Source organism: Olea europaea, unplaced genomic scaffold, assembly GCF_002742605.1.
Source record: "Olea europaea var. sylvestris unplaced genomic scaffold, O_europaea_v1 scaffold675, whole genome shotgun sequence".
In the NCBI taxonomy this organism is placed as follows: Eukaryota; Viridiplantae; Streptophyta; class Magnoliopsida; order Lamiales; family Oleaceae; genus Olea; species Olea europaea.
Genome location: NW_019265131.1, coordinates 167,453 through 189,191, shown reverse-complemented (window position 1 = coordinate 189,191; position 21,739 = coordinate 167,453). Strand labels below are relative to the sequence as shown.

The window sequence follows — 21,739 nt, the reverse complement described above, 5'->3', positions numbered from 1 at the left end:
TTTGTGTGCAATGATTAGTGCAATGTCGCTTATTAGCCTTAGATAATCCACAAAAAATTTAGTACACATGGAGTCCACATTTAGCTTAATGTTTCGCTACAACAATAAAACCATCCGAAACTATCCTAGAGTTGGTTTAACGATGTATAATTAGTAATTATTTGGATTTAGCATCTAAAGTCCACTATTTTCAACATATTCAAATTTTGAATCAAATTAATCCTTCATGATGTAAAACATAAATCTTGTGTGCAAATATCACGTTTTGAAGAATAAGCAAAAATTAACTTAACATGCAATGTTTTCATAATTTATAATCTAACACATGGTTTTTGATATATATATATGTATCATAGTAGATAGATTTTTCTAATACACAAGAATAATAATTAAAAAAAAAAAGCTAAAAATAATATTTTTTAATTTCTTTATTATTATTTTTTTGGTCACGCAAGCAAGCACAAAATAGTAAAAACAGATAAAAACTCAATGTTTTTCCATCCCCAAACTTGTAATAGACATTGCCCTCAATATCTAAAAATTTACTAAGGAATATATAAAAATAGGGGCAAAGAAGAGAATTAAGTTTTCTCCTAGTATGAATCTGTAGGTGGTAGATTGACTGACATGAAAGTGGTAGATTTTTTGCAACATCTTTTCCCTTGTTTAGTGTGTCCAGGTGAAATGTTTCTTCAAAATGATTAAAAAATGAATTATAGCATAGAACACTTTATAATAAGCTCAAGAAGCCCTAAAAAGAAGTATGGGGATGAAGATACCCTATACTACTAAAAGTAATAAAAATTACTAATCCTATATCTAAAAAGCAAAATAAAAATGGAAAGAAAATTGGATTACCTCCCAAGAAGCAATTATTTATATTAATTAACTTGATTGTGATGTTTTAGCTATTCGTGGTGACTTGAAAACAGATTTTTTAGCCTTGCATCGGTTGTGCTAACAGTTATCTTCAATTCATCATTGAGCCCCCAGATTATAAGATTTTCATCGGTGTTGTGCCCAACAATTCCACATTCTTCCTTATTGTTATTGTTGCTTCCCTAATGGTCTATCTTTCAGCATTTTTCAATGTCAAGTGGTTGCTTGAGGGGAGCATTCATTGTGAAACCCACAAGTGTACGAGATCATTGACAAGTAATAGATTTTAGTAAGATGAGACTATCGTCCAATAGGAAATAAATTTCAATTCGAGTTTACTAGTTTTGTTTGGAATTCGAACTATGTAACATAAAAGAGTTTTTTGATTTTATTTATACTAAATTAATTTAAGACAGTTGTAAAGTCTTGTTTGTATCGAATTATGGATATTATATTGGATTTAGAGTCTGCTTATTGTTACATGTTTCAATTATTGATTTATAATCTAGTCTCCTTCATGCATTCTTAACAATCAATAAATCTATGATATATAATTCTCTTTTCCAAGAAAAAAATAAATCTATCATAACCATGAACTCAATATATTCCTAGCTCGAACGCAAATGATTAAAATGCATTAAATTTTAGATTATCAATATGATTGCACACGTGATAAATGTTATTCATAATATCTATTACACATATGTTAATTTTGCTGCGTTCTATACTTATTTGAATTTCTCAACACTACAACAAGCAACAAATTATCTAATTGTTAACTACACGATTAAATAATGCAATACGTATGCAAAATTAATTAAGTTTGGCCAAATCAAGATGGAAAAGTTTGGAGAGTTTACCAAGTTGACGTGGAATGGTGCCAAAGAGATGGTTGGCAAAGGGATTTATTTAAGCAAGATTGGGGAAAGATGAGAAGAAAAACTCATAGAGGAAAGCATGAATGCTTGCATTTGTGAGGTTCAACCTATTGAGACTTCCATCAATGCAAGAAACTCCAAACCAATTGCATGGACCGGAACTTCCTTTTGGATAGCCAGGAAAAATTGGTGAAATTCTTGGTTTCAAGATTCCATGATTTTAGTATCGAGTTATTTTGATTTATAAAACTGAATTTCCATTTCAGCAGTGCACTAGCTTTTGCAAAATAAGAAGCAGCGAGGTTCAAGACAAATATAGTAGTTAGAAGAAGAAAAATGTAAAACCGGAGTATTTTAACATGGTTGTACTGGGATTTCTGGGCAAATTATGATGCTATGAAAGTTCAATTTATAGATTCAAAATTTGGGGGGGAAAACTTAATATTTTTGGTGTACTAAAGACTTGGAAAGGAAGATTTGTCCTTTAGAGTAAATATCATTCTTAATTATCAATCATTGTTGGTCATTAACTCAGATTGCAATCTCCAGTTGAGCAGACGTTGACCAAATAATTATCACTACAATGACATATTAGTGATAAATAAAAACTTGGGGTTGGAACTTGTTGAAAATATTTATATGAATCTTGTAAATTTATGATGGTAATAATTGAAAATTTTAATAATTAGCAAAATCACATATCAATTTATCCCAAGTCTTAATATTGTATCCAAGTCTATCAAACTCAAACGAATAGTTTGATCCAATTAAGACTAAAAATGAGGACATAGATCTTGGGATTGGTGTTCTCAAACATATCATCATCTTATAGAAGCATATTAGAGTAAATCTCACACCGAATAATGTTAAATAAATATATAACATATATTGATTATATGATATATATGTAATCTTATCTCACAGTTTAAGTTTTAAGTTTAAGTGCTTCACTATCACGTGCTTGAAAGTAGCAAGTATTAGATACGTTACTATGTAAGTGTCCATGTCAAGAGGTTTTCCAGAAGAAGAATTTTGAAAAAGATACATGTCAGTTAGTTTATAAATTGGGGTGGAATTTTGAAAAAGAAACTCCATATAAAATGGTGTAGAATTTCACGCCCACTTGCCGAAGGCATTCCATAGAATTGTCATGACTTTTGGCATGTACAAGACTCCACAATCGAGTCAAGATTTGTCTTATGGGGATAAGAATAAATGCAAATCCAAGTAGCATGAGAAGGGTGTTCAACCCTTTTCTGTTATAAAACTTGTGCCAAAAATTAAGAACCAACTTCTATGCATATCCATATCTAAGTACCCAAGCATAGAATCCCTTTCCAAAAGGGATATAATACTTAAAGGCAGAATATAACAATGAAAATAGTTAAGAAAGTAAAAGAAGTTTCGTTAATTATGTAATTTAGTATTGCTTAATGAACACATTTACGGGGGGAAAACAACATAGATAAAGATGAACTTTTACTGATAATTAGCAACACAATTTATAAACCACAAAGTAGATCTAGTTACATAGCTGTAAAACTGATCCCTTAGTTTCAGATTACAAATTCAAAATATATAAATATTGCTATGTCAAAATAAACGTAGAAAAAAAAAACCCTAAGCGAAAAATAAAGGGGGGATGCTATTTATATCCGTCATTGTTATATACCCATCACATTCTGTATCTATACATATTAAAATTTTAAAATTACTGTTTTCATCTATATTACATTCCAATATTATCACAATTTTTATACATTTATCTCATCATTTTTATACATTCAACAATGCAAACAAGATAAATCAAGAATGCGAATTAACTAAACTATTTGACTTTTGAATTAAAAAAATTCAAAAAAGGGTTTCAACTTCATCCCAACAAAAGAAATATCTAGCATATCATGCTTCTAATGATATTACAAGATGAATAATGAAAAAGCCATCACCCAGAATAAATGATTACAATACGTGGAAGCAATTTCTTGTTCTTGATTTTCAATCCGAAATCTTAATTTCTCACGTTATGCCTTCAAATCATTAATAGATTTGTTCTTCTCCTTCAATTATGGAGAGTTTGCCTCTCATAATTGAAAGATTTCTAAGTTGTGATGTCCTATGAGATGCGCATGAGAGGTCTCTTTCAATGTTTGCCCATGTTATCTACTTAAAGGGTTTGAAATTAGGTCAAGAATCACATATAAAGTTGTATCCAAGAAAAAAGAGTTGAATCAAAATAGGAAACAAAATAATTTTTTTCTCGTATAACCATGCTATCGAATAGTACAGATCATTGTGATACCATGGTTATGACTTATGAGTAAAAATGTTATGAAAACTTACTCCTTGCTATCACAAGATTTATACTCATGTTGTCGCATGGTTATAATTGATTTCATTTCCAATATTTATTCAAACTGGTCCCTAAACTTTTCAATTGTTAAATTTAACTCCCAAAACTTGTGAATTTCCTCTAATTGCTCCAATAATATTTTCAATTCATCAATTGCAATCCGGTTGATCTTCAATCTTCATTCCTTGGTGCAAATCAATTCTTGGATTATTACCTAGCAAACAATATATACAAGAGTTTAAGCCATAATTTATCAAACGTACTCCTAAATGTTTATTTTGAAGCTTTTGTCTATATATGTGATTTCATTTTTTTATTTTTTTTATGACAGGGGAACCCGCAGCTGCTACCCTTTGGGTGCGCACTGGGTAAACCTTCGGGTTGACGTAATAGCCTGCAAACCATGCCAACCAGGTAAATCACACTAGGCAAGTCCGATGCAACATGCTCGACCGAGAAAGTATTGGTATGGGGAATCGAACTCGTAACGAAAGGCCTCCACACTTACCTACATGTGATTTCATTTTTTATTCATACTAGAGGTGGACATAATAAAAAACTATGAAAATCTGCAGTAGAGTTTCCCAACATTTTAAAAGTGTGAAGCCGACATACTTTTAATCTTAGCACATACATCAAAGATTTTTAATAAATGTGGGTCGAAAGTACCTCTAATAATTTTATCCAAAAAAATAAACTGTTACTTAAAAGTCAAACATTTTACCTTAACTAGACCAATCTAATACAGGGTAAAGTGGTCTGTTCATTTTCAATTAATTAAAACAATATAAAAAACTTGAAACAAGAAAGGGGGGGGGGGGGAAGTAAAATAAAGATAAAAATAAAAGCATCCATCTTCCCTGTTGCATCCAACTCAACCCTAAAAACCTGTCCCAACCCTCACACAACCATAGAAATCGCCTTCGAAATTGCATTTCTGCCTTTGTTGATTGCCACCACTGACTATCCTTGGCCCCCTTATCACCACATTGTCAACAAAAACACAAACCAGGCACCACCACCACTCCTCCACAAGCAACACATTCTTAGATCTACATTTACCATCCTCAAATCCCAATTCCATTGATCTAGCCATTCTCAAATCTCAACTCCACCATATCACCATTCTCATAAGCCAACACTGCCACACCACCAACACATCTTCCACTTCTGACATCTACCATCTATACCCCAAACTTTGTGGCTAAAAGCTCTAACTAATCGACGTATTTAGTTATTTAGACCTAACATGCAAAAATTACCAATTAACAAGCAACAAGTCATTTTTAATTGTTTCGAGACGATTAACAAAACAAGTCCAATTATCCTATGTTGAATTGTCGTAGTTTCAAATATGAAAGAAGTAAAGAACACAATAATTGTTAACGAAGAAAATCCAACTGGGTAAAAACTCTGGGACCAAGATAGTAACCTCCACTTTAGACAATGATGAACTTACAATACGATCCAATCTAGAAATTTCCACTAGGTTTGCTGATCTATATTCTGCAATCTCCAAGACCCGTTGAATAGTGCTTCACCATAAACCAGTTAGTAATGTTATTTAGCACTACTGGTATTATAACACCTATCTAGACGATCTTAATTGGTGTTAAATGAGAGGCACTATTAAATGAATCGCATAATTCTATCTTTAGTTAAGTCTATCACATTATGACAATTAGATTCGTGCTCTAACATCATTGGAGCTAAATAACATTTTTCTAAACTACTACACCTACCCGAAACTCACACAGTTACCGAAACTGCTACCAACTCAGAGATTTCTCCCCTTGCCACCCCAATCACCCTCGACGCCACTACCAACTCGTCGACAAAAATAAAATTCAACCATCATTTCCAATAATACCTACTACCGGCCAGCACCACTACCACTCTTCTACAAGCAACATCTTCATCCATTGTCACCTCTACCATCTATACCCTAAACTTAATGGCCTACCCCATCACAAACATGTGATGGCACTGCCACTGCCACCCCATAACCATCCTCCTTGAAAACATGCCAAAAATCGCAGACACTAAAATAGATACAAAGCTAAATCCAAATATTTTTCTCAAATCCTAAAGATCTAGTTTGTACATTTTCAATTCAATTGAGATTTGAATTTATAAGATTTACAATTTTATAAAAAGTTTTTCTGGCAAAATGTTAAAAAATCTAGTTTCATGACGAAAACAAGATTGGTGGAAGATCTGGTTTATCAACTCGAATGACGTTAGCAGCTACGGATGCACTTGATTTAGTGTGGGTAAGATGTTAGTGAAGGTGGGGGTAAGGATGTGGATTAGGATGGGGGACAAGTTTTGTTGCAATTTTGATGGTACTCAAGTAGTAGCGGCTCCAAGATGAATATTGAGCACGGGAGATGAGAGAAGTCATTGAGTGCTCGCCCGATATGAGGAAAAAAAATTGGTGGATTCAACACAGGTGGTAGTTGGTGCTCGCCAGTGCTAGATTCACCAGTGGTATTTGCTCGAATTTTTTGTTAATGTTTTCTAATTTATTAAATTTTTAAAATAACTTATAGCGTAATAAATTAAGGTTAGACATGTTAAATTAAGGTTGGACATTTAATTTTTGGTCAATTGAAAATGTTTTTGGATGGAAATCGTTAGAGTGGTATCTGGCCTAGACTATGCATTTTTAAAATTTTTTGTATCTCTACTACAAATTTTTCCAAAAATTAATACACCCGAAGGATGAAATTTTGGGAGCTATACTGCGATATTAGTACTGATTTATTCGTAACAACAAATTATTATTGATATTTTACATTTAATTTACCACTTGATAAACATTTAACATTTTCCCGCTATATATAATCTATAATAAATTAAATATCACATCAAGTGAGAATCAATTTTTGGGTGATTCTAACCCTACTATAATTCAATTATTTCATTATTGCCCTACTTTTCGTTTTTCATTATGTATTTAATCTAGCTAATCATTCAATTTCTATTAATGTACATGTACATTTAACATTTTCATTTCACCTTGTGTGCACTTACTAATATGCGAATTCCCGATTATTTTTTCTCAATTAATCAACATTCATATTCATTTGATTAATTTTCATCTTTATTTATGCATTTTAGTGTTATTAATTATAATTATAAGTTAATTAGAATTTTACATTCTTTTCATTATTCACGTCTATGTTTGCTAATAAAGATCCAGATTTATTTAATTGGAAATTAAATAAATGATTTAACATTCATTGTCACGTATATATTCCGTAGTATTAATTCTAAATTAATTAATATTCACGCATATTCAAATATTATTTTTAAATCATTTATAAAGCATTTCATAACGACGTTCAACATTGACAAGTTACATTTTAATTCACAAAACATTGCATGTGACATTGTAATGATGATATGGTATTTTTTTCCTTTTTTTTATGTAATTTGTCCAAATTTGCCTAATTCATATTAAAAGCGTAAAAAGAGTCAAATCTTTTATACCACTACCCAGATAACATCAAGTTGTTCAAGTTCACAGTTAAAATGTGCAACCAATACAAGCATAACCCTAACAGTGTGTACTTAACCACGGTGAAAAAATCTCATTATAATCAAAACTTTCATTCTGTGTGTAACCCTTAGCCACTAACCTAACTTTAAACATTAAGGGTTCAGAAACATTGGTACCTTCTTTAACTTTAAAGACCCCATTGCAATCGACAGTAGATTTATTCTTAAACCTAGGTACTAGCTCCCAAGTTTGATTCTTCTCTAAGGAACTCATCTCTTCTCTCATTACCACTCTTCAAATTGTTCGCTCTTCATCGCTTCCTCAAAAGTTTTTGACTTTCTATCAACTAGCTCTTCATAACTAGCGTGAGCAAAAGCTAGCTCATATTCATATTTGAATCTCCTAGGCTCCCTCATTTGTCTTCTCTCTCTATCCCTAACTAAATTGTATTCTGCTAAGGGATTTTCTTCCTTAGGATGTTCCTCTATCACTGCTTCATCTCTATTCTCTACCTCAGGTTCCTAAACCCGAGTCTCCACTTCATTTGGAGTGGCAAGAACAGATGTGCTAAGTTTTCTTAACTCCACCTTAAACCCATCTCTCTCTTCGCCTTGTTCTGTTTCGCTCACAGGCTCGAGTTCACCCATAAGACATGGCATTTTACCTAAACATGACATCTCTACTCAAAATGATTTTAACCCCTTTTTGGATTCTATCTCATAACCTATTACCCTTAACACCCTCAAGATACCCTAGAAAAACACACTTTCTAGCTCTAGGTTCAAGCTTTCCCTCACTTTAATGAGAAAAAGCAGCACTACTAAAGATTCTAAGTACAGAATAATCACCTAGTTTACCAAACCACTTTCATGAGGAATATCACCATTCGAAATAGCAGATGGAGTCAAATTAATCAAATAACAGGCAGTCATAATAGCTTCTCTCCAAAACAACTTTGGAACACCAGGACTTAACATCATGCAACACACTTTATCAAGTATTGCTCTATTTATCCTTTCCGCTTTGCTGGGGAGTGTAAGGGATACTCTTATGCCTTGTTATTCCATTTTCTTTGCACATTATTAAATTCAGTGTTACAAAACTCTAGGCCATTATCTGTTCTCAAGAACTTAATCCTTTTGTCAGTTTGGTTTTCTACTTATCTTTTCCAATTGTTAAAGTTGTGAAAAGTGTTAGATGTATCTGTTAAAAGATAAATCCACACTTTTCTCGTGTAATCATTAATAATAGACAAGAAACACATATTTCCACATGAGGTGGGATTACTAGCAGGACCCAATATATCTGAATGTGCATATTCAAGTATGCCTTTAGCTTTATGAACATTTGTGGAAAAAGAAGTTCTATGGTGCTTACAAAGCACATAGTGATCAAAAAATGACAAATCAAACACACAGTTGTTAACAAATGCACCGTTTTCATTAAGAAACTTGAGTCCCTTAATGCCTACATGTGCAAGCCTATTATGTCATTTATGTCTGTGAACAATCTTGGTAAAAGAGATAGAGGAGTTTAAACCTCTAATCACTTCTCCAGTAATTATATATATAGTGTTATAATGGAGAATATGTGATTCAAAATAAGAAAAAATTTGAATTTATGTGTAACATTATTTTTGTTGAAAAATGTGTTGTTGAAATGAGGTCAAATCACGGTTAAATGATGTATTTTGATGAAAAAAATAGGGCTCAATCAAGGGCTTAAAATAATAATAAAAATGAGTAACCTTTTTTTACACTTAGACTCGTAAAACTTAAATCTTGACCTCCACGTCTAACCACACTTTACGTTTTTTTAAAACACAATATTTTATTTACCATGTGATAAGCATTGTAATTTTTTCCCTCTACATATGATTAAATTTTAATTCACATTGCACGTGATATTATAATGATGTTGTGACTTTTTTTCTCAAAAAAAAAAAAAGTTTAAAATTGATTGGATGAAATTTGTCCAAATTTCTACTCAATTCATATCAAAAAGCATAAAATAAAAGACTGACTAGTCTCAATTAATTGCCTAATTCTTGTTATGAAACTCAATTTCATTTTTTTCTTCCCCATAAGTTTAAATAATTAAATTTATTTTCTCGATTAAGATTAAACATTTACAATTTCTTAGAAGTGAGAAATAACAAACTTGAATTGAAAACAACTAATAGAGTAATTTATTTATTTATATTCAAATTTGAACCGTGAAGAAAGAGAATAATTTAAATTTTATTGTCAAGGCTAAGTAATACTAAAAAACTTAGTACAATCTCAAGTGAGCACGTTAAAGGAGCTAAAATGGTTTTATAAGACCCTCAACCCACCCCTCTCCAAACGCCACTGAAAGAAGGGATCATCTTCATTCAAACATCTTCATTGATACGCCGGAACTTTGTAAAATCACTTCATATACATACGCTATTAACAACCAAAGCTCATATACTATAGCTTCTCAATCTATATAGAAGATAAGTTTCATTGTCTATGAAAGTGAACATTGTCATTTTCTCTTGGCAAGAACATCGTACATTAAGAACCTCATCTTTAATATGTTATCCAAGTGTATCTCTCACCAAAAAAAAAAAAAAAAGGATAAGAATCTAAACGAAAACATTGATGCAAACATGTAGTTAAAGAAATTATCTCCTATTCAAATTTATGAATGATTTATAAAATCAATCACTCAAACATTAATTTTGAACACACATTCATACTACTAACATTATTATCCATAAATTTCGTGGGATCCACTATTATTGCTCTTTATAAATCATTTATAAATTTGCCAAGCGGATGTTAATATAAATGTTGATTTCATTCAAAACTCATACCAGTTTTTCTAAAGTTGAACTGAATCTTTACTCTTCCCACTTGTTTGGACCTTATTTTTCATAAAACTCGTTTTTAACTACACATTTCATGAGATTGAAAACTTTTCAATTTTACAATTCACCAATTATATCAAAATCTACTAAAATTCTAATTTATATCTAAATCAAATAGGACCATCAATTTTCTCCTTTTTAATTAGCAACCGCCTTTTCTTTTGTCTTTAAAGAATATTTCAATTGCAATTCTTGAAAAATGTGTCCCATCTCCATTAGAAAAATAAGCCCATGTTTGAGAAACATTTTTTGGGAAAATGTGTTTTAGAATAGTATTTTTAGAAAATCTGTGAGAATTTATGTATAAAATCATTTTGCGAGGGAATGTGGTTTAAAAAAAAAAAAGACTCAAACATGGGCTAAGTTGACTCAGAATCAACAATTGAGTTTACTAGCCACCTTTCGCTACTGCAAACTAGTAAATTTTATTCCTGTGCATATTGATATCTTATTTCAATATTTTGTTCAACCAAAGTCTTAAATTTTGCAATTTAGGTCATTCAATTTTCAAAATTTATATCTTGTCCCTGAATTCCACATTTCTTTGTACAACTTCCATCATTTTTTATCAATTATCATTCATTTTCATCCGTTCTCGTCCAATAGAGAAATTTCTATTAAAATAATTAAGAAACACAAAAAGTTAAGTATATCATCCATAAAACTACTCAGAAATATCAATTGTGATGGCCAAGATGAGTGATTACACTTATCAAACACCTACAATCTTAATCATATGTTGTAATCAATACAGCACTATAAAAGCTCAAAAAATAGAAATTAACTAAAAGAGAGTTTTAGACTTGTCAAATAAATATCAAATGATGAAGTTGGCCTTGAAAATCGTAGAATTTTTTCATTTTCCTTTCTGCTCTTTAAATGGTCTCTCGTCTAGGAGTCAATTTTTCTTAAAATTAAGATTATAATCAACATTAAAAATAATTAATAAGAAATCACAATGAAGATCTCAACTAGATCAAAATTCAAATACATTGACTACTTATTCCATCTATCTCAATTCAATTTTAGAAAGTATAGAAGAGTTTGAAGAAAAAAATCATGATTATAAGCAATAATATTTTTGAGTGAAACTTGAACTCTTCGTTATTTTACGACCTTTAATATATTGATGATGAAATAGTTTTAATCATATCAATGTAAATTGATTTTTTAAATGTTATGTCAATAATTTGTTGTCTTCGTGGCTACCTCAGGAGGATAAAAAAAAAAAAAAAAAAAAAAAATTCAGCAGCTTCATTGAACGAAGTTCAGATTGTACTTGTGGCGATCATTTTTGTTCTATTTTCGGCATAAAATTGATTTTAGCTTCATATAGTTATTGAATTAGATACTTGATTAACAAAGATGTTTATGATATATAATTAGACGTGTAGATCTAAGAAGAGAGGCCTAGACATATGAGAGTTCAACTAGAAAGGTAATATTGAAAAAAGTACAGAATAGTTGATACTAGTGTTAAGGTATAAAAATTTCACGTCAATTAAATAATGAAATATAAGGATACAAGATATTTCTCTTCACAAAATTTATCTCTTAAGATGAAATTTTAAGTCTGAATATAATATCAGAGTCCAATAAGTTTAAATAACCAGTTCGATCCCATTAAGATTCAAAATAAGCACACAAATAGCATTCTCAAACAAGTCATCATCAGGAGCATGTTAGTGTAAATCCCACATTAAATTACAATGAATCAACATGCAATGTATTATTGAAGATAATATTTAAATGATATATGTGGCATTATCTAACAGCTTTTAAAGTGGTCCAACATTAAGTTTATGATGCAGGAAGTATGAGACTTGTCAACATGTAAGTGTCGATGTAAATAGGTTAGTTAGTCAAATGTGGAATTTGAAAGAAACTCCGTGTAAAATAAGGTAGAATTTTATGTCCACTTGACAAAGGCATTCCGTAGAATTTTCAAGACTTTTGGTGTGTTAAAGACTTCACAATCAAGTCAAGATTCGTCTTTTGGGCCTAACAAAAATGCATATCCGAGTAGCATGAGAAGAGTATTCATCCAAAAGAAATTTTGAATTTAATATTTCTTAACGAACACAATTAGAGAAAAAAAAAACAAACAGAGAATGATGAACTTTCATTGATAATTAACAATACAATTAATAGAACCACAAAATAGATCTAGTTACATAGCTGAAAAACTGATCCCTAAGTTTCAAGATTACAAATACAAAATTTTATAAATATTGCTATATGAAAATAAATGTAGAAGAAACTTAAGCCAAAAATAATTATTCGATTTCATGGATTTGATTGTTTTTCTCATTTCAATTGCTCTGACTTTTTCTTTTAATTTTATATTAATAACATATCAAAATGTTGTATTGATACTCAAAGAGGTTCACCATCTATTAAAGCTTATGTCTATATCAGTAATCTCATTTTTATTGATGTTAGATGCAGGGACGGATCCAGAATTGGATTCAAGACTAGGCCGACAAATTTCAAACCAAGTTAATATGCGGAAAAAAAGTTACACATAAAAAACTGGTTTTTTTTATTAAAAAAAAAAAAACTTAAAAAAACTTCTTGGGCTGCTAGGCCCAGTCCCCCCCCCCCCCCCCAAAACCGGCCCCCGCCCCCCCCCCCCCCCCAGCAAAAAAAAATCCGCCCCTGGTTAAAAAATTAATACACCCAAAAGATGAAATGCAAGCCATTTTCTACCAATTGAGCGATCATAGAAGCATTGCAATTTACTTTGTCTTTCTGATAGTATCATGTGGCATGATTTTTTCAAAATGTAAATATGACCCATTTTATACTATCGAGTGAATAATTGAAAATAAATTATTGTTGATATAATTTACCACATGATGAGCATTGTAATAATTTTCTTCTACACATAACATTTTTAATTCATAGTGCCTTGATATCTTGATGATGATGTGATATATTTTATCCAAAAATACGTTTTAAAGAAATTGGATGACATTGGTACAAATTTTCCATATATATAGTTCATACAAAACGCACAGAATAAAGATTGAATAGTCTCAAGTCGCCTAATTCTTGTTAGGAAACACAATTTTTCACTAAATTTTATTATTAATCAAATTTATTTTCTCAATAAAGCTTAAAATTTTCTTGAACTGAAATAGCAAACTTGAACAAAAACAAACTAATAGAGTAATTTAGATTTTATTGTCAATGCTGAGCAATGCTTAAATTTTATCTATAGTTGTAATACATAGATTGAGTTAAATTCATTGCATTTAATTTCAACTCCTTTTACATGAAAACAAACTCATCTGACAAATTTGAATCGAACCTCCACAATTATATCGTTTGCATCCTCTCTACCCTTTTACTTATTGATGTTTCGTTTATATTTATTGTTTTATTGATCTACTTGCTTTTATTTACTTACGATTATTAATTGATTGACGTGTTCTTGACATGCTTGATTTAAGATTATTTCTCGACAAAGTATTTTTGAAGAATGCGTCGTTGAAAAAGATGTAAAAGTTTTCGACTTACGTGTAATATTATTTTATAGAAGATTGTGTGATTGAAAAGAAAATAGAGAAAAATAAATTTTTGGGATAATGAGGGCCACACCAAAATTTTTGCTGAATTAAATGCCATTAATTAGGGAGAGAATAATGCAAATAGGAAACAAAAAAAAATTCAAATTACAAGAAAGTAATGACCTCCCAAATCTGGATATCTATAAAAGGGAGACAGTTGTTGCACCAGTTGGCTGCGGAAGCTCTGATACACTTGTTGATTCCAAACCGGAGAATAAAAAATGAGATTTAATAACAATATTGAAGTAAACAAGATCACACCATGAAAACAAGATTTAAAGTAAAGAATAACAAAAAGGATTAATTGCAGAATAACGATGTTTATTACTAAACAATATGGAGAAAACAAGTACAACTCAGCAAAATTGCTTTTCACAAAACTAACACAAGAGCCTCATATTTATAGGGAAAAATCCATTCCTAAAAATAGAGTTGTAGATGAAATAAAATATCTAAAAGTTTCCTTATTTAAACTCTTCAAGTCCAATTCCCAATGGGCTTCAAAATAGAAATTTAAATAGGATTTGACAGTTAAACTTGAATAGGATTACTCAAAGCATTCCAACTAAAATTCTTCTTGATGTGCACTTTAATTAGAATTGTACAATTATTTCAACAAAAGAATTTGGGTCACCCCAAAATTATAACAATCTCCACCCTGACACGAATTCTGGTGCAACCGAACGGAACTCTTAGATTTCAAACCCGTCTATATCGAAATGAACTGGCCAATCTCCTCTACGCAGTATATAAACCAAACAATCGTCCTCTGCTTGGCGTCTACAAGCGACACCCGAACCCAATCCTAGGGTTCCCAAAATTCCTCCTCGAAATTAGTATTAATTACATAGGGTCGAAGTACACCCTATAGCAAGAACTAAACCAGATGCTTGATTAGAAGGCCTCTTGTTGGAACTGTTTCCTTCAACATACCTAGAAACATCCCAGACATTACTGACACCACAGTATCTACTCTCGATAAGTCCACCCCTAGCAACTTAGTACAGTGTACTCGTTGAAATTGGTGGCAAAACGGAATCACCAATGCTCTCCCTAGCAGTGTTCTGAACCGACTCAAAGCCCAACACAAGAGGAACTGTACCAAACTGAACTTCCACCACGGTATTAAACTTATCCAAATGTCTCCCCTTAACTGGTTTTGCACTCCCTTGTAAAATGTACAACTGAGATCTTCTCCGTCCCTCCAGTATAACCCAGACTCTCTTTCAAACCTTTAAGACTCCACATCTTCCAGAGAATTTATACCCTTTTACACTCAGGGCACTCAGCGAGATGAGATTCATCTTCAAATCTAGAACATGTCGAACCTGGCCAAGTATTCTAATCATCCCATCCTACAACCGTAATCTAACTCGATCGATTCCAGCAATACGGCAAGACTAGTTGTTTTATATTACAATTCCACCTTGCTGAATAGCCTCATATGTCTGAAATAAATTCCTATCGGAACACATATGGTACGAACATGCTGAATCAAGAATCCACTCCTCGCCAGGCCTAGATTCCACATCATATATCACGGTCAGCATCACATCTTCACCATCTAAAAAATTCTCAACTACATTGATTTCATCTGAAGTCAAAGGTTGCGCTCCATGATTTGCAATTAAATCATCTCTAGCCAGCAACATATCACAATCCTTTCGAATATGTCCATTCCGTTTACAGTAGTAACAATACACATTGCTAAAGTTGACTTTTGATCTGCCTCTCCGTCAACCACCTTGAGATACAAGAGCTTTCCCATCCCTTGATGTAGCTCCAATCAAATGCTTCATCTTCTCCTTTGAGTGCAAAGCATCATAGACATCGTCTATAGTCAAAATATCTCGACTATACAAGATGGTGTCCCGAAACGACGCATAAGAACCAGGCAGCGAACACAACAAAAACAAGGCAAGATCCTGTTCATCGTACTTAACCTCCAATGTTTTCAAAGCTGCAACTATTTCTTTAAACATGGTAATCTGATCTTCCAACGACCCTCTCTCCGTCATGCGATGGGAATATAGCTTCTACTTAAGAGCCAGTTTACTGGTAAGACTCTTAGACATGTATAACTGCTCTAGTCTCAACCACAAAGTAGCCTCCATCTTCTCCTTCAAGACATCCTGCAGAATATTGTTGGATAAATGAAGATGAATCAACGACACAGCCTTCCCTCCTTCCGTTGTTTCTCCTCCATTGTCCAATCAACTAGCATCTTCTCAAAACCCAGCAACGTATCGTCCAAATCTAATTGCACTAGAACAGCCCTCATCTTTTCTTACCACAAAGAAAACCTTGTATTGCGATCTAGTTGCAGAATATCATACTTCAACCCAACCATCCCAAAAAATCTCAACCAATCTACGAAAGGAACCAAGCTCTGATACCACTTGTTGGGTGCGGAAGCTCCGATACCACTTGTTGATCCCAAATCAGATTATAAAGAATGAGATTTAATGACAATATTGAAGTAAACAAGATCACACCATGAAAACAAGATTTAAAGTAAAGAAGAAGAAAAAGGATTAATCGCAGAGGAACGATATTTATTACTGAACAATATGGAGAAAACAAGTATAACCTATCAAAAGTGCTTCTCATAAAACTGATAGAGGAGCCTCATATTTATAAGGAAATATTCATCCCCAGAAGTAGAGCTGTAGATGAAATAAAATATCTAAAAGTTTTCTAATTTGAACTCTTCAAGTCCAACTCAAATTCCAACACGCAATGGGCTTTAAAATAGAATTTTAAATAGATTTTGACAATTAAACTTGAATATGATTCCTCAAAGCATTCCAACTAGAATTCCGCACTTCAATTAGAATTTTACAATTATTTCAACAAAAGAATTTTTGTCACCCCAAAATTCTAACAGCACCCGCAAAATGGAGAAGTAAGCCAATAGCTTAAGACCCTTCACTTGTCCTTTTCTGCCTACCTTTTGTATCCCAGAAAAATGGGAGAAAGAAAAAGCAGGCAAATAAAATTTTTCAATTATTTGTTTCAATTGAATTTCTATGGAAAAAAATAATAAAATAACCCCAAAGGATCTTACTAGATCGGAGAAAATCTTGTAAAATATCAACTACAATTTGAAGGCTGTAAACTGTAAATGAAGTATTCATTTGAATTTGGAGGTATTATGCATTGAAAAAAAGGCATTACTATCTTTTTGTGAGGTAATCCTAGAAATTCAGATTCTCCTGTTTTCATAGTCCTGTTTTCCTGGAAATGTTTCGGTGACTTCAATTGTGTGAGTTCAGATGCAGTAAAGGCCCCTCAAAAATCTTCCAGCAATAAAAATTTCCAATATTTTTTTGGCAACATGCCATCTGTAAGTGGATAAAACAAAAACTCGATTCAGAAACCTCTCAATGTAGAGAAATATAACTTAAGAATGAGCACGTGTGAAAGCAAATTTTATTTCAATTCTTATAACATACCTATTGAACAGCTTCCTCGGTGAAAGGGTGCCAATATTGCCTTGCAACATAGACATTTGTAGGAACTTCCTTCGTTTCCAGTGTCAAAATTTTAATGCATTTGCCTGCAATGAAGGAAAAAAAAGACTATAAATCCTGGAAGATAGCAACATGGTCATACATTTGTCCGATATCTCAGTACCTGTTTGTCCGATATTTACTTCAAAAAAATTTAGTGGCAATCTCAGTACCTGTTTGTCCGATATTTTACGCGAAGGTGAGCCACCTCCAATGGCAGCGTAGCCCTCCTCACTTTTGGGAACCCGGAGTACTGAAATAATCTGTCCAAAGGTTGTTGGAGGAATCGGAACAACCCGGGCAGACGTATAATATCTTGTGACAAAGGATTAAACAATGTCACCAATTTCCAAATGATCAAACCTAGTACATGAATTTCTTACATTCACATAAAACACACAGGATTAGCAGACAAATTCAACGGGAACGGCTGAATGTCACGAATGGTATCCGGCCCTTCAAGATTTAAAAGTTATGATGCGCCAACACAGACATGTGTATTTGACACGACATGCATAGGATACGTTGATGTGCGACTTTTCAAAAAAAATATTGACACGATGTGTCATCGATACATTAATTAAATTCTTTAAAATTCTTCCTTAATATAGTATAAATTTAGTTTTATATATTGAAATATTTTAAATATGAGTATCTTTTTATTATTTACTAATCACTTTGAATTAAAAATGCATAATATTCGCAATATAAAAGAAAAATGATCATAGAAGAGTGTCAGTATCCTACATATATTGGATATAGATACATTACCCTAGTTGAAGTGTTTGTGCAATAGAATTCAAAAGCAAAATTCCAATCTTCTCTTCTGTAACGTGTGAATCAAATTCAATGCTGATCCCTGGGTATATGCATGTGCCAACTGAGCAGTAAATTCTTTCCTCTGTGATGGACAACGGAGAGACAATCTTTCAGCAGCATTAATATTTTTATTATTTCAATTAGAATTTAAAGCCACAGAAGCTTTGGTTGTATTTCAGAAAGTCGATAGCAATCTAGCCTATGCGCAAAGTCTACAAATACAAAAATTACTAAAACTGAAATTTTCATATCTAAAAACGACACCAAATTACTTGAAACTGTAGTTATCTTCGCATCACTTTTTATTTTTTTATTTTTCATGGACAATAGAGCCTTTGAACTACATAACTTTGACAAATGAAGTAGAAAATGAAGCTAAAAACATATCCTATTGTAAGGTAAGGTTTTATCCAAAGTTCTCAATTAATAAAACAATTGTAGTAGTAATAGAATAGCTTGATAACGGCGAAGTTAAAAGCTATGCTTCTATACTTATATTGTTGGACTCGATGGTAGAGAACAAAGCTAAAATTAATCTATTCTATGGTCGATTTTTTATCCCTTGTTTCTTGTCGATAAGTACCCAGATAGAGGAAAATATTTATACTTAGGAAAATTGATTCCCTAGCTTCCCAATATTTAAAGCTGCTAAATATATTTTTATCTATCAAATGAGTTAATTGTTGTTGATTTTCCCTCAAGGCAAGGGATGTGCAAAATATCAATGAACTCTTGCAAAGTTGAGAGAATCGTCAAAGGACAAGAAGAAACTCATTATAGTCATAATACCAGCATTGAAAATGGTATGTGATAATGTACACGATAGACTTACCATTTATTGCTTATTCGGAAATGACAAGATGAAAATAATAGAGGCATAATAGAAATCTACGAGAGACTATCCAATAAGTGTTCAACTTATATTTTTTAGAACAAGCCGAATGTTTAACAACTATATCGTATTAATACCTGAAATAGGATAAGTCCAATTAGAACAGATTATGTATCAAATACAAAACTCTAAAGAGGTCCTTTGAGTTCCTTACAAACGTGTGACATCCAAATTGCAAAAATGTGAGGATCTGCATTTGGATAAGAAACTATTTTAATAAATCCGAGGTAACGAAACACTCGACAATACCTCACATTTCATCTGAAAAATAAAAGAAGAATAAATGAATAGAGAGCCTATTTTGAGAACCCCTTTTAAATAAATCAGAATATATAAAAATATCATCTCGAAATTTATGGGATCATTAGCCTTCTGATGACCTAATTAAGAGACACTGAAAATGATACACAAAGCAGAAAAATAATGAAACCGCAAAAACGTGACAGCAACCAAATTTTCATCTGAAAACAGCATAAGTTGTCCATATAATCCAGATGTTCCACCTCTCCAATTCAACATCTGCTATCAACTTTCCAAAATTGAAATTTCCAAACCAGTACAATCAAGAAACAGAGAGAAAAAAAAAAAAAAAAAAAAGTTCCACGATGTGTAAAAAAACTGTACATATTCAAGCTTTTTGCAAAAATATACTCCAGATACATAAATCCATGCGGAGGGATTCTTCTTCTTCTTCTCTCTCTCTCTACATAAACTAAACATTAATTGCTCAATAAATACCTGCAATCAACTTGATTTCATCTTAAAAACACTAGAAGTACAGCTAGACCTCATAACTATAAACTCTAATAGATTCCACCAATAACATTGCCTAAAAAATTACATGTAGTACACCTTAAATATTATAAATTAAATAGAGAGGGCAAAATCTGTTGGGAATTTACTTAAACATGCATAGCGAAAATAAAAATAATTTCAATCCCCACCAGGATTCATCTTTGTATTTTTATAGGAATTGTGATTAAAGTTATACATTTTCTTAGATCTGCAAATTCTTTTGCGTTATCATTGCTCCAGTAGCTTGGATCTATCTCCCATAGCTGTCCAATTGTCCAGCCTCCAATGAATTTCACACAGAGAACAAATTGCAGCTACCAGGACTTTTTCCTCTTGTGTTAGCAAGATTTATGAGAAATCTCTACGGATTGAAAACCCTACCCATATATTTATATAAGCCCAAACGGTCTTGATCTAGTCCGGTTCAATATTTAATTAATCCATCTAATTAGAATTAATAAATCCAATTAATTAACTTGGGCATATAAATAACCAACCCAATTAATTAATTTATCCAACGATTGTTAAATTAATTAATTGACAAATTACAAATTTTCAATTCTCTTTTGTGTGTGACTCATTAGGTTCCGGACCACGATGCCAACGACGTGAAATATTATCTTAATCTAATCAAAATTGATAAATTAAAACACCATTTTAATTTATCACCAATTCACACTCGCCATCACAAATTGACATCTGGTAATGTATCAGGGCAACACATGTGACGAAAAATATCGCGTGGTATGACAAAACCAAATATTTTCATTTACCATAAAACTATAATCCCTTCATCAATATGATCTGATCAATAACGAGATATGGAAGCGTGTCAATCTCGATTATCGATCATATCTTTCATTCTACTATTAAGTCGATATGAGTCGAAAACTTCTTTTCAACTTATGAGTATACATTGGCCAAGAATTTCGTTATCGACTTAATTGAATGAAATGCAGATCACAATCTCTTACTATCTAAGAGTGGCGAATCCTCTATTGGTTATTCATAACCTTCATATGGTTCTTGACATACCCTAAAGATGTCGTATTAGCGACCTGATAATTGTGTTTTTGCACACTTATTTAGATCATAAACATGACTTAATAACGAGCAAAATGATTGAATTATGATTTAATCTCGTTACATTTGTGAATTGTAGGGAATACCGAAGAACATGGTGAAATTCAGGAGAAAAGACGCGAAAAAGGACTAAAATGACGCAAAGTGAAAGTTCAGGGACCAAGATGCAATTATCTAAAAGTTGACCCGATGAACAAATCGAAAAATTGATTAAACCAAATGCCAATTGATGATATCTTGGGATGATGGAATGGAAAGAACGAAGAAAAGATGCCAAAAAGTAAAAGATTCGAGTAGAGGGACCAAAGTGGAGAAAATGAAAGTGAGAATCTACCATGTGGCCGCATGGTAGATCTCCCTTGCGGTCGCACACACGAGAGCAGAAATTTTTTTACGCAAAATGGCATAACCATGCGATCGCATGGTAGTTTTTCGAAGCAAAAATTTTACTTTCCTTATACAATTGAAACTCTTTTGGTAACAAAATTTTCACACGATATAAATACCAAAAGATGTCCAGAATGATGGGGACACCATTTTTACAAGTTTTTGAGA

At 32.1% G+C, this 21,739-nt stretch overlaps 1 protein-coding gene across 1 annotated transcript; it reads right to left on the bottom strand.

The window, feature by feature from the left end:
* Positions 1 to 7,899: 7,899 nt before the first annotated feature.
* Positions 7,900 to 16,101, bottom strand: LOC111390369. The gene is made up of 7 exons (XM_023015407.1): positions 15,838 to 16,101; positions 15,502 to 15,744; positions 15,316 to 15,411; positions 15,089 to 15,189; positions 14,931 to 15,016; positions 8,841 to 9,082; positions 7,900 to 8,136 (listed from the first exon to the last, which is right to left on the bottom strand). Exons 1-7 carry the CDS (start codon positions 16,099 to 16,101, stop codon positions 7,900 to 7,902), a joined length of 1,269 nt encoding a protein of 422 aa, XP_022871175.1.
* Between the last annotated feature and the right edge of the window lie 5,638 nt (positions 16,102 to 21,739).